The sequence below is a fragment of the Amia ocellicauda genome, chromosome 16, assembly GCF_036373705.1.
Source record: "Amia ocellicauda isolate fAmiCal2 chromosome 16, fAmiCal2.hap1, whole genome shotgun sequence".
NCBI classification, from domain to species: domain Eukaryota; kingdom Metazoa; phylum Chordata; class Actinopteri; order Amiiformes; family Amiidae; genus Amia; species Amia ocellicauda.
Genome location: NC_089865.1, coordinates 2,490,028 through 2,505,017, shown reverse-complemented (window position 1 = coordinate 2,505,017; position 14,990 = coordinate 2,490,028). Strand labels below are relative to the sequence as shown.

At 45.3% G+C, this 14,990-nt stretch overlaps 1 protein-coding gene across 25 annotated transcripts in view; it reads right to left on the bottom strand.

Annotated features, from left to right (window-relative positions):
• The window catches only part of lrrfip1a (leucine rich repeat (in FLII) interacting protein 1a), a 58,398-nt gene that overhangs the window by 41,881 nt on the left and 1,527 nt on the right, over positions 1 to 14,990 (bottom strand). For 2 of the 25 annotated variants that reach the window (XM_066688079.1, XM_066688089.1), the window contains exon 1: positions 1,057 to 1,537. The exons of the other annotated variants lie outside the window; for them this stretch is intronic. In XM_066688079.1, coding sequence (XP_066544176.1) covers positions 1,057 to 1,116 — 60 coding nt within the window. In that variant the 5' untranslated portion in view covers positions 1,117 to 1,537. Of the gene's footprint in view, positions 1 to 1,056; positions 1,538 to 14,990 lie in introns of those variants that run through there. 25 annotated transcript variants of the gene reach the window in all.

The window sequence follows — 14,990 nt, the reverse complement described above, 5'->3', positions numbered from 1 at the left end:
AAAAGGATGACGTGATTTACTGTGGAAACAACGTGCCAGACGGGGGACATTGAACAGGGAAAAGTAGACACTTCTCACAGACCACGAACGTGTCTACATGTCTACATGTCAAATTGCAGAGTAGACCGGTAGGATTTGCACTTGCCCTGTAATCCCTATGCCAACATTGCTGGAACAATACCCCCGGAGAAAACACAAATTAAATCAACAACGGAGCGCACACACGGCTCGGGAGCGCAGACAGATTTACGGGACAGCTGCAAGGCGGGGCCGGTCTGTCACTCAGGCAAAACAATTAGGCACATTAGTGGCTGCAAATGCAAGAGTCAGGAGGGAAGGGTTAGCATTACAACATGACAGGGCCATTTTGGTACAAAGGAGTCTAATGGTCAATTTACAAATTGCAATTAACCGATACACGTAGTCTACCTGGAGAAAACACCTTCTTCACCTTATTCTTCAGTGAGCAATAGTTGCCCACATCAGGGTCAGATCTCTGTGCTCCAGGGAGTATGGCTATAAACAGCCCAAAAGTGAGTATGATGTTCACTTGCTCTTCAAACTCCCACTGTGCACATCTGTAGCTAAACAAAACAGCTGGTTTCCCCCAGTGTGTGCAGCAGACAGATCTGAGCACCAGAAACACTAGGAACAAATGCCACAACCGCACACGAAACCTGGTGTAGGCAACATCATAACTCAAACAGAACTAGCATGTAGTTTCAAAACGGTCTCACAAGCAGGCACGGAGACAAAACAGAACCTGGAGGAGAGTACAAAGCCACACTTCAGGGCATCTGAATGGACTCGGACAAACACTGAACTATGACTGTTGCCCAGCATATTTTTTATTTTATTTTTTTTAAAGAGAGAACTCTTGCACAAACACGGAAGTTTCCCAATGTAGTTCTGTGGCTGCTAAATTATAAGCCAGCAAAATAAAACTTCTGCTTGTTATTTCTATGAAGCAAAAAACAAAAACAGAACAGTGATAAAAACAGAGGGGTACCACTATAGAAAAAGCAACACTTTTTAAACAGACAAAGCACACCTCACCTCCAGGCGGGCCCCCGAAGACAGAAAGTCTGCATCCATACTGGTAGTGCTGGTCACCATTTAAAAGCCTCCTGCATTAGCAACATCCTGAAGGCTACAGAGACACAAGCCTGGGTCTCCTTAGTAGCCGACACGGTCGCAGAGACGCTGCTTGCAAACAGAAGCGGTTTAATCGGATTTCAACTCGAAGCTGCCTCGGCCCTGCAGTCAGCCTTCCTGTTACCTCCCATAAATCAAAGTACAGGGACTAGCAGATACCGTCATGTGTCAGGAGGACGAGCGAAGCCTTGTGCAGACTGTCCTCTCTCATGACGGCACAATTCATCGAATGCAGGCGCTTGTTTCTTGCTGTGACACCACTCACGACGCAATCGTTTTGTTCTTGTTTCGGTAACAGGCAGTCTGTTGTCAACAAGTTGTGCTGCAGATAAAGCCACGGACTGCTACTGAAACCCTGCTGTACCTCCCCCCAGGTATTCATTAAAGAGGAAGTTAATTATTATCTAGGTTTAATCTGTTCGGTTTTAAAGAGACAGGCTTTATGCTCTGCCTCCGCACGGGTTTAACGATCAGAGAAACCGATTTAAAAAGGCATGCGAGGCAAAGCTGAAGCTGTTGACAGAGGAGAACTTTCGACAACCTTGTTAAAAATATCCCCCACTTGGGTCTGACCAGCTAATGCAGACACAGGGCCTCTGGGACCAGATATTATTCTCATTTTCAGCCTTAGTCTTCTTCTAATAATAATAATAATAATAATACAGCATTTACAGCAGCTTCTTCAATAACTATACAATTCCCTTAATCTGCACAGTCCTGAAACTAATGGGATCACTTAATGAGAGGGGAAATCTCACACTGGGAATGTACAGGAAGCCTAAAGCTAAAGTTTCTGACCTCTCCCTGTGCTTTCAACAGTGCTGCAGGGACAGGGAGGCCAGCTGGCATTGCAGACTCCTGTGTTAGCCAGGCACTGTGCGCACACACAGTCTCTGCTGTTCTTCAGGAGATTGCCGGACAAAACGCCATATGAGCATCAGCACCCATATATTCCTGTGTTGACTGTCTGTAGCCATGGTGGTTACCGCTACACCAGTACGCTGTCGGTCTCCCTATGCATCGGTGCTCCTGTAGTCCTCAGCAAAAGCCGTCACCACCCACTACAACATCACTACTCTAAGAGCCTCACTGAATGACACCGGTAAACATCCAGACCCGACTTGCTGACCCATTCAATAAGGGCATACTACCTCAAGCAAACCCCACTGTCAACTTGCATACCCTTGCATATCCATGAGATGCAAAAACAACTCAACAAAAATGGACTGTGTGCGCTTTATCTTTTCGCTGGCGCCTACTGAGGCAGATATGAGACTTACAAAATAAGTACAGCTGACCATTTTGTGACACAGCGGAGAACAAAAGCCGTCTGCAACACTTTATTTTCCCCCAACCAATTAAAAACAACATTACCCAACGGTAACATTGTGTCGACCACCCGGTTCCGGAACAAAACCCTATTGTTATAATTTAACCTTGATCATTATTGGATTGACATTTGACCTTCACCTCTGGTGGCTATTGGAGCCATGCCTGAAGCTTTACTCCTGGACCACCAGAACTGACAAGACTGCCACCAAAAGCACAGACAACAAAGACCAGGTTAGTACAGCCCTCGCCATCAAATAAAAAAGTCTTACCTGTCTGCAGGTATTGAAATAAACTAGTATATCAGTCACATTCAGCATTGCCACTGTGAGCCGGACCAGCCACACGTTGTCTTGCGTTTAACTCCGGACCTCAGCGTGCTTCCATAACTTCCTAAAGTGGGCCACCAACTGAAGACAAGAGTTACGCCGTTCCCCCAGCTACAGAGCCGCCTGCTATTTTTAATGACCTACATGTACAAAACGATATCAATACATATTTTAAAAACTATAATTCTACCCATTTCACTATTAGGAACAGGAGCTCCAGAGACCAGAAGCGCTCTGTCATTTTGCACGCAGGCTAAAGTGAGCGGAAAAAGGCGCTGGCTCCAGGTCAGCGGGTTTATGTTTTGAGTTTGGAAACTGGAGAGGACTGGAGAGTTTTCATGGTTTCTCCTTTACATCTCCGAGCTCAACCATGCACTTTGGAGAAGCTCCTAAGTACAGTTTACAAACCGCACGAAGATCTTGTTATTGTCTTGAATGGAGTGGCGTGTACTTACAGGATAGCTCAGCCTACAATTACAAATGCATTTCGGAGAGATAATTCCCCCCACTGCGAAGGAATTATTATTTTTATCCCTCGAGCAATACGCAAAACAAAGTTAGTACTGAGAGATGGCAGACATGTTTATAATACAAAAATACACACAGGGGAACAGTTTGAAACAATCAACAGGCATCCCCGCAATGTGACTTTGCAGAAGCTGCGATGTGCATCTGGTGTTGGAGAACGCAAGATGCGTTGACGGCCGAGAGGACACCAGGGACCTTATCTCCGTTCGCATGCCCAGTGTGGCGCCGACGCGCTGGCTCTATGTGCCAGCCTGCCCCGCTGAGGCCTACATAGCCCCCGTGAGAGTTAACATATTGATCGGCCAAACAATTTGTGGATGTGAGTGAAACGACGAAATCCTGAGGTTTGCATGAACAGGAAGCATATGATACTCAAATTCATATTTCATGTGAGAATACAGCCTGGGAGGAAGAAAAGAAAAAGAAAAGTAGGGGAGCTGGCCGCCCCTCATAAACAGGGGTGAGACACAGTATCATAAATCTCCATTCTCAGAATAGATGTATTTTTCAAGCTTTTATTGCGCTCTGGGGATCTGTGCTTGGACAAAAGAGCATTCACAGTGATAAAGAGGAACAAACAGAAAAAAAAACAACAAAAAAACTAAAATTGGCTGAACGTGCTGGAAACTTTCAGTCTCCACACTCTGCGCCTGTTTACAGTGCGGTTTGTTAGTGTCCTGCTCAGACCCACTGTATTCAAACCGCCCGAGCACAGACACCCATTTAATTTCCTGTCGTTTCTGAGAGGCTGTTTTCTTCCAGCTCCTGAAACTGTTCACAGCCCTCTGCAGTGACACAGACAGACACCCATGACAGTGACAATGTGCAACCTAGCCCCCGATGATAAATCCAGCAACGCCCCCCCGACCCTCCCTTTCGGTGTGATGCAGCACAACGTGGCTGAGGCAGGAGATGGTCCGTTTCACGAGCCTGCCACTCGGAGCTCTCTGCTGCCATTGGCTCCCCGCAGAGAGAGAGGAAACGGGAAGGAAACTCATTTCAGAAGAGCTCAACAGACACCTCGGTTGCGGTAAATGCTGCAACACCAGCACACAGCGTAACCGCTTGCAGCTTACAGTTGCAGCCAGTTGTGGACACTGTACTATACCTCCCTCCCCCTGTATTACTCTACCCTTCTCTTGCACAGCTGGGAGGCTTAAATCTTGCTCTAATTAAAAAATCCTTACATGGTTTAAAAAAACGAGGCTATTATATTTTCGAAAAGCCTCACTGGACAACAAATAAGGTGTGGGGTATCTATGAACAAAATCCTGATTCTATACGCAGCCCTTTTCAGTCAAGTGGCATCATGTGACCTCCGGCTTCAGCTGAATTGGACTTCCCTGTGCAAAGTATTTGATAAGACCAGACCTAAATGTACATGAACAGCAAGATGGAAGAAACACACAGTTTAAATGTTTAATTGTGCCGAGCTGTGCAGTGAAAGCAAGTTGTTTTTAAATATGAATTCTTCCTGATTATGTTTCATGCACTCCTTTCAAGCGTTTGTCTGTCTTTCTCCTTCTGTGAACAATGTCTCGTAGCTTGAACAGCAACTGGTCAGCAAAACCATTTCCAGGAATTCAAATGTGCAGCGGTTGGCAATGGGACTGTGAGATTTACGAAGTTAAGAACATATGGGTTTTACCATCCAGATGTTTTCTATTTTTAATATGGGCGTCACGACCTTTCCAGAACCAGGAGAAACTTGCCCTTTTCTTTTATAGAGTAAAGAAAATAAAATGTTTAAATAATGTTGTTTCTTACAAAAATATGAAGACTTCTCGTTACCATAATGGTTTATTTAAAAACAAACTATTACAGAAAGCAGGTTTTATCATTATATTCCGAAATGAGGGCCAAGAAAAATGTTTCAGTTTCTTCCTCCCTAATATCACATACAACAAGCGCATGACTAAATGTGCCGAGAGATTTTTTCAGCATTTTCTTTTCCTCCTTTCTCAAGTTCAAGAGGACAACAGGCATGACCTCGTCTTTACCCGGAGTGACAGTGTAGGGTAATGCCTTGATCTACATCTCCGCTGGACTGCGAGAGCTACGTCTCTTTCAATTCACTTTCCCGGCTGCGTGTGAATTATGGATGCCTGTGCCGTGCAGGGCAATTCATCTAAACGGTCTGAGCCGCATAATGGGACAGGACTGGAGAGTAGATTGTGTGTGTGTGTGTGTGGAGAGGGGGAATAGGCAATGCTTTCTTGGAACTTTTTGAGTGAAAAACATTCCTTCTGCACTCAGTGAAGCCAACACGGATTACAGTTCTCGGAGACAAGGTTTACACTGTGACACAGACAGCGAATAAACACACGGTCGACTACCACTGCATGCGCTCGGGGCCTCGAGAAGAGCCACACAGACAGACAGGCCAACTTTCCACACCCACCTCGTTCCCAGCCCCTCTCTGACTTTTGCTGACAGCAGTGAGGCTCAGGAAAAATAGGATAGCGCACCTCAGAATGTGCCGGGTGGTCCTTTTCCAAGGGACCGGCTGTCCACTGCGTTATTTTGACACAGTGGCTCATTAACACTAACACACCAGGTGTCCAATCACTGCCAAGGAGAAGGAAGATTAACTAACTTAAAACATGTTCATGGTGCACACCTGCCAACCTGGCACATCGGCTCAACGACACAGTCCTCAAGAAGCCATCCCTCTTCCCTCTTTAATTGACTTTTCGCCGCCACCTCTTCTTTAAATATTTATATTACATATTAGTTCTGTTCAATTATTGAACGGCAGATTCGTTTCACAGAGAGCTCGTCCGGGGAGCCCAAGGAATCGTGATCTCTCTGTGGGAAGTCCCGGCTCTCGTCTCGCGGTCTGTCAACAAAGTTACGATCAAGAGAGAGCTGGACCCGTTTCAGTCCCATTAGCGTTTCCTCTGCAAACAGTAACTCAGAGCAACTGAAGAGATTGCTTCCATCTTGGCGATTACGGCGACCATATGGCAACAGAGTGAGTGGAGTCATCTCTCTCTCTTTTTTTGTGGAGAGGTGCGGAGAGGGTGGCTGTGAAACTGATTAGATTGTCCAACTTTCATCCTTACAGCCCACCCCCTGTAAAAGATATCTTGCTAACGTGCCGGCCCCTGCTACGACCCCACTGAAGGACGGTACCCAGGGCGCTAATTGAGATGCCCTTTCTCGCCCTCCAGACCTGGCCTTCCCCTCTGTAGCCCAGCTGGTGCGATTCCAGCAGGTTGAATCAGTTCCCCCTCATTACCGCGCAGCAGCGGCCGCACTGAACCCACGCCGAGACCATTTCCAACAGGATATCAGGCATTAGCCGAGAACGAATTCCTGCTCTTTCAAATTACTGACCCCTTACATGTAGCACACAGAGCACGATCCGATGCGAGGCCTGCCTGCGTCTTGGCCTTTTAAGGAAATGCGGTGGAGTCAACATGTTCCAAATGATATTTATTTCTGTTACCAGTTGGGAAAGATTAAAAGTTTTGTAGAAAATGATCCTTTTATCCCTGACTATCCGTTTCACTTCGCATTTAAGCTTCCCTGGGCCTGCTTTTGTTCTTGGTTTCATAAGCTTTTACAAAGCTACAACTTGGATTGAGTTAAATATGTGTATTTCATTAAACCTTTTCATCAACATCAATCTATTTCTGTGTGAATCACAGCGAATGGAGAGACAACCAAGAGAGTTTTGTGTTTAGTCGTGTGTGTTGAACGAGTGCAGTCTTTCAAAAACAAGTTGCCATGCCAAGTAACATCTGGAAATGTGTATTATTTAGTTAAAAAGTGGTGTTGAGGCCTCGAACATTTAGGCAAGTAGCAACTAATGTCCTGACACGCAATTTAGGGAAGCTTTTACATGCAGACACAAATAGCACATTATTATCGGTGGAAACCACACCTTCCTGTTATTTATCCCCACAATGCAACTTTAAAACTTTAATTAGTCAGTCTAACTCTCTCTCTCTCTCTCTCTCTCTCTCTCTCTCCTTGCTTCACATCCTTCCCGCCCCTGTGCCATTCTTCCAGGCCCAGCTGAGCGTAGCTGGGCTGCACTTGATCACGGAGTCTCTCTCCAGCCAATCACAGGGGCTCCCAGGCCCAGCAATAAGGATGAAAGCTGAATAAACAGGAAAGCGTTCATGATAACAATCTCAACAAGGTCCGTGACGTCACAGACACCAAGTGCTTCACAGCCTTTTAAGGGAAGGGTTCGTTGTTGTGGGTTAGTTTTATTCTAAATTCAGCAGCAGACATTTCTCGCTACATTTCACCTCTCTTTCTGATCGCATGCAATCAGTGTGTGTGTGTGTGTGTGTGTGTGTGTGTGTGTGTGTGTGTGTGTGTGTGTCCAAATGTCTCAGTCTCTCTGTATCAAACTGAACAGCTTGAATGATAGGGCAGCCGTGGTGAGGCAGCATTAGGGAGGGCAGGGGTAAGGAAGGCCTGAGTGAGTTAAGGATTAGAAGAACAGGAAACCATGACACTACGTTTAACCGTAAGAGCTGCAAAGGGAGAAGAGGTACTGTGAAACACTACCTCCGATGTCAACGGATGAGCAGGAAACGGTTGCGAATGAGCAAAAAACTGAAGAGCTTCATCAAACAGGAATCTACTCTTTCAGTATTCTAGAACAAAGCATAGACAAAAATGAAAAATAGAAGTATGAAATAGGATACATTTCTAATACGGTTTTAGATCTAACAAACCAAATCCGTGTTTTCAGTAGCCGACATTAAAATCCAATCTAGATACATATTACTGGATTTTCACACAGCTGTAAACACAACCAGGGTATAATTTCCTCTCGAGCAAATTGAATGGTGCCAGAGATCTCTTGGGTGGCAGGAGACCGTGCAGTGCTTTTTAAAACACTCGAATCTGACTTTGTTCTAGCCACAGAGGGTCAGGAGGAATTACATGTGCATCTTAAGGTTTTATTATAGCTCAGCAAGACTATAGATGCCGTTACTCAAGTTTATGAAAACCACCTACTCAGCTTGCCTGCCAGGTATTTTTGTCTGCCACTGAGCGGTTTTGTTTTGTACGTATTTAAGTATGATGCATGCGATGCAGGGAATGATTTACCAACGCAACAGCCCACCACTGCATTACAGAAACACCGATCTGCGATGCAGGCAATAAAGGACTGTGTGTTGAGATAGAGAGGCAGGTCTCACGACTCGGGACTCCTCCCGAACAACTTCAAGAGCAAGAAGCAGATCAGGAGATGCCAATAAGGATCACAGCCTGGCAGACTCCCACTTCTCCCTGCCAATACAGTGAATTGTCCAGCTCTGACTGTCTGTCCTTCATCGTGGTCAGATTAAAGGGGCACACAGGGCACACATTTGGGAGCCCTGCAATGGAAATCCAGATTAATCCTCTTTGAACAAAGCCATTCAGGAGTATAAAGCTTCAATCACCTCCACACTCAACCAGGTTCAAACCCAGTCTGGACACAACATATTGTTTGAATCAATCAGGAAAGAAATGCACCCCACTGGAACTACAATGACTTAATAATATTATTATTATTATTATTATTATTATTAATAATAATGTATTGTAGTCCCGATGGGGTGAATTTATTGGTGGGACACATAATGGAAGGTCTTTTATATGTTCTTAATGTGATCTTGAGGCATTTAAATGTTGTTGTTACCAATAGCAAACCAATTATCCGTGTACTGCCAACACATCTAATCCAATACATCAGTAAATGTCATTAAGTAATCGATGCAGCAGCAGTGCAAGTGTGAGCGTTATTCAAACAAATCAAGCGGACGGTACAGTCACATTTAACAGCAGCTGATGTCTGTAGAGGTACACAGAGAGCCCTGCTAAAAAGAGAGAAACTCCCCTGTGCCTGTGTCGTGGATTTGATCAGGTGTCAATGAAGAAATAAATACTGGGATCATTTAACAGTTTAACCCTTGCACCAAAATCAGACAAATCTGTAAAAAACAACTAGCCTACTATAGAAATGTGATTTTATGAGGAACGCTGCCATCAGAAACACACAGCCCTGGTAGCATCCCCACATCAGCAACTTATCTGGACCGAGTGAGCGAAGCGTTTACAGTGTCAGACGGTGATGTTGTGCGTTTCGCAGGACGTGTAGCACAACCCCCTGCTCATCTTTGATTGTATTCAGAAAGCCAGACAGAGAAAAAAAATCCTAACAAAACCTCAATCCTGCTTTAAGACGTCTTAGTCTAACTGGCTTAGGATTGTTATTCACTACAGAGCAGATGGACAGGAGCTCACTGACTGCTCCAAGCACTTGCTCTTCTCCGACATTAGTCCGCACGAATACAAAAAGACAAACGACAAAACGAACTGACTTCAGAACCAAGAACACCTGCTCCTAACCATTCAGAGGACCGGTTTACATCTACGGTTTTTGTGATTTTGTGATTTGTCCTGGATTGACACACACAGCGCTAAAACATAATTACAGACACTACCACAGCTACACTACAAACATACTCCAGTGAATCATACACAAGTATTGTTTCTGAATAACAGCGACACATTCTTATAGACAAATATAATTTTTGAAAGATACAAAGTACATAAGTTGCCATGACTAATCTCTCAGTGAAATTGAGCACAAATCTTTTTTTAAATCTCTATTTCATCTATAAATTAAGCCTCCTGATTTCTGAACGAGTACCACACCGAACGACTGGGGATTAAAGTGCTCTTTACAGTAAGTTGTGCCGAGTGTGGCGAGATACTGGAAACTGTTCCGAGTCAGATTGAGCACTGGGGACGGGGGAGGAAACAGATGAGTTCAGGTGAATGGGTTAAGTATCCGCATCCCTTGTTTCGCTGTGCCTTGGAACCCGCCACTTGGGATTGACTTTTCCTGTTTGTTTGCATTTGCGAGAGGAGTGGGGCCATGGGGGCCGATGGGAGTGAGGGAAGCAGCTGTCACCCTGCCCAGTCGGTCACTCTCACACCCCGCCCCTCCCCTCTCTCTCGCTCAGTCTCTCAGCGCCGGACTGGTCTGGGGAGAGAGACGTTCCTTCCTTATTAGTCCAGAGAGAGAGAGAGAGAGAGAGAGAGAGAGCGGCCCTGTCACAGCACTGAGGCCGGCTCCTCCCAGGAACTACAGCCACGGATTTTCTCAGAAATCCGACCAAAGCATAAGAAGGAGGTAGGAATAAAATGGATAGAAGAGGCTAATCCATACTAGGGGGGGAAAAAACACAGCCAGCATTTAGCGCCAGTCGGAAGAAAGATATTCTGTGACTAATTCGAACTACTGCTTATGAAAGTGTGCAGTACCCAGTAACACTTCACAGTAATGGGCACCAGTTCTTAACGAATTAATGTGTGAGTCCAACAGCAATAACATAAGAAAGTTTACAAATGACAGGAGCCCATTCGCCCCATCGTGCTCGTTTGGTGTCCATTAATAACTAAGTGATCAAGGATCCTATCCAGTCTGTTTTTGAATGTTCCCAAATTGTCTCTTCAGCCACATCGCTGGGGAGTTTGTTCAGATTGTGACGCCTCTCTCTGTGAAGAAGTGTCTCCTGTTTTCTGTCTCGAATGCCTTGAAGCCCAATTTCCATTTGTGTCCCCGGGTGCGTGTGTCCCTGCTGATCTGGAAAAGCTCCTCTGGTTTGATGTGGTTGATACCTTTCATGATTTTGAAGACTTGAACCAAGTCCCCACGTAGTCTCCTCTGTTCCAGCAGCCTCACTTGCCTGCCCATTCAGGAGATGCACCACACATACGCTTGCGTTAAAAACACACGGTCCCCTCGGGCCAAAAAGACAGCAGCAGCCTAGTCATCAAAGACATGTAATATGCAGCCGCACCGCTTGAGAGACTCCGCGAGAGGCTTATTTAAAGATGAACGCAGGCAAGCGCACGTCACAGGAGATGCTGCGGCTTCGGCATTGCCTCTCTGCATGCTGCTACCAGATATATAATTAGAGCAGCTTCTTGTGGCAATCTGTCCTGTGTACAGCCAGGGTATCGAATTGCAAAGCTCTGTTGTGACAAGTTCTTATACAGCGGGATGTTTCCAGGAATAGTGTTATCTGATGATTTAACATCCCGATTAAAGGTATTTAATCAGGCCATACACACCAAAACAATCTGAGGATTAACTTTTTAGATAAGGATTGTGGTTGAGGTACACTTTGCTCAGACTAAACTACAAACTTTGGCCTTAATAGTAAAACATACTTTCCATTCACTGTTCAGTGGCTTGGTTCGGAGGCAAAAGGAGTCGTCAAAACCAAAGCCATACAACAACAGAGTTTTTATGCCAGGCTTTTTAAGGTCACCTGACCTAGCCAAAATGTTAATGAGGTACCAATGTCCCATTTTATTTTACAATGTAGGGTACAGGAAGTAGAATACCAATCACACGTGTAACACGGCGGACCATGGTCGCCACGACTGAGCGCAACAACAACAACACATGTTTGTAAAGTTGCAGCATTTTGCTAACGAAGAGATGAAGCAAACAGAAAGGAACATGGCCTGCCGTCAATACACTGCTTTCGACTGGACAGGCGCACCTCTTCGTGTTTGAACTCCTGACTTTGTTTTCTGGCTGGGTCTGGCTAACCCACACAGATCTCCTCACTCCACTGCCAAAGCAGGAAGTTCATTTTCTAATTTAATACATTTATTTTCAAACTTCTGTGCAAAACGTCCCACCCCATACCTATCCACATCCTCTGATGCGCAGTGAGAGGATTACGAAACACCGCCGATGGTGAATCTCAGCTGTCTCTCTCGACATATTGTTTAAGTCTAACCAAAACCTGACTCTACTTTAACAGCCAGGGCCAGGATCTGAATTGAATCCTGCACCTCCAATCCAATTCCTTTTCTGAAACAAAAAAACAAAACATAAACCAAGGAGTCTCTGGTTTAATTGATTTTGGAAGGACTCTGGAAGACCAGCAGAAATTAAGCTTGTCTTGTGTTTTGCCCAGAAAACCAAACAGGACTTTCCCATTTCATTAAAACGTCCGCCTCCTTTGAAGGGGCACACTTAGAAATGTAGGAACCATACGCTCTGCGGGGCATTTTCGATCCAGACGGCCCACAGCCCAGTCTAATTTGCTCTACAGTCTCTGCGGTTCTGCTCGGAAGCAGGGGGCTGTGCTGGCAGTCAGACAATAAGTCCCTCTGACTTCAGTCCAACCTGCGCTCTCGTCATCTATTTATAACACTGTAGCAATAGGCAGATCAGTACACTCTGAAAGTCATGACACACTCCTTTTCCCAAGCAGTTCAGTAAAACTATTAGTCTAGACATTGTTTAGTACAGTATGCAATTTCAGGTACTTTCACTTCGGCGTTCAAATCAGATGCTGCTCCATGGCACGCCAGCGGAAATAACAGCGAGATAAGTGGGTCTAATGTTCCTCAGTATAACGACGTGCCAAGCCTTAACATTACCACGCGATCTTCTTGTGCATATTTTGAAAAGTATATCACTAAATCAGCTTCCAAAGAAAGTCACCCCATTTTCACAATCTTAAATAAATAAATAAATAAATAAATAAATAAATAAATAAAACATACTTTTCTAAAAACGTTGCAGTCAAAACCCACTTGAGGCAAAATCCCTGGAAGTCGATTCGTCAGACTGGAAACTATTACCAGATGTCTGTGTTGTCACAAGTATACTTTGTCAAGAGGAGACTGCTGAGCTTGGACAAACACTTGCGTATGCTCAGACCCATTACTGATGGATTGTGCTTCTAACCCAAACTCTCTGCCTCCTGGAGACAGCGGGACCGTAGGTATCTTGAAAAGTCCAGACTGAGTTCACTTTACCAGCACACAGCATTTCACATGGGAGAGTTGGAAGGCAGCACTGGCATTTACACCAACCCTAGAAGTCTGACACAAGCCAACAAACATGTACTGGCAATGTCTTCTCGCCACTGCTCCTCAGAGTGAGCGCTCAGAAGACTTTCTCATCCAGCCTGCTGCTGCTGCTGCTGCTGCTGCTGCCTCGGCACAAGTCCGCGTTTTAAATTCCAGTTCAACATTTGTTTAACTCTCCCAGGTGGAAAGGTTAGCACCCAGACAGGTCTCAGCGCAGGGGGGCAATAACAGCTGATCTTCAAGGGTCTATTTTTAAACCTCTTGTTGCAGAATCTCCCAGCTCATCAGGATTGACATACCAGGCCTGGCAGCCTGCTGGCCCAGGGGGGACGCACTCAACCCTGCTTTTAAAGGCACAGTCGCCTGCATTCCCACCCCACCGCACTGAGGGTTGACGCGGCCGCTACCCTGCTCTTGGGCCACTTCTCTCAACACCAGAGTGCGATGCAGCACGGCCAGTGAAGCATGACACCCAGCTAAAATGACACTTTTTGTTTATTTCTGGACACATGTATATGGCGAACGATTTGCATAAACCTTTACACAACCTGTCTCCACGGCTAGGCGTTCACCAAAGACTAGCTCTTGTAGCTCATGGTACAATTTACATTTCCGATGTCTCATAAACACTGGCTTCCTGCAGCTATGGTCTTGCCCCTTTACTTCAGCAGCACTATCTGCTGTGTGGGTAGCAAGTGGCGTTTAACCCCGAACAGTTAAATTAAACCAAAACCAGAGCACCAGAACACACACCAACTGAGTCACAGGCCTGACCTGGATGGGTGTGGCGGCCCAGGACTGAGCCGTCCTGTACTATGACTGCATGAAACTTTAAGAAGCACACATGCTCAAAGGCACGTTTCATAAAAACGGCCAACGCTCTGCACATTGTGTGACTGTACCCTGAAATACTGAGAATGGTTTCATGTCTTCTACGGTGTTTGCACTCCAGCCAGGGCACAATCGTTCACCAACACCCAGATGCCAATAACGATATGCAAAATGAATATTCAGGCTGCTCACGCTACCACAGGAATTCTTTATTTGACTGTGATCACTTCACCGCTTATTTATTTTTATGCTTGGTGTGGGCTACACAAGGGTGGCAGGACGCTGTAGGGCACAGTGCAGGGGTATGACGATCAATAAACTAGGTTAAGGTTTTCAAATAGTCTCAAAGTATACATGAACATCCTGCCTCAGTGGCTCAAATAGTTCACTCCACAATAGCAAGCATCACTATCAGTCTAATAATGATCCATCAGCACAGCAGATTCAAACAAACAAACAGCAAAGTTCATTTAAACAATTACAGGCACAAATCTAACTGGACTCTAAGTTTATTTTTGTTCTTGGTATGGTTTATTTGTCCAGGTCTTATATTTTTGTTTCAATATACCTTCATAATTCTCACTGGGTTTAATCTGGAGATCCACAATGTGCATTTATACAATCTGGAGCAGAAGAATATCATGTCAGTGTTCTGCCTCGGACAGAAAAAAGGTCAATGTGTCACGAACGCTGAAAACTGCCAGCAATGCAGGCCTGTGTCAGAGAGGAGCGCAGACACCTGTCATAAAGTAGCACTGCGGGCATGTGAGTCACAGCTGGCTGAGTTGTATCCCCCTAAACTGGGATCTAACAAGTTATCAGTTAAGAAGGACCCTGCATGTCGTGTTTGTGTTAAAACTGTGATGTGGGCTCAGTGGCAAACGATCACAAGCCCCAGCTAGATCATCTCGGTGTTTTGCAGTGTACGACGTAAGCTCCTCGGATGCCTCAAAGCTG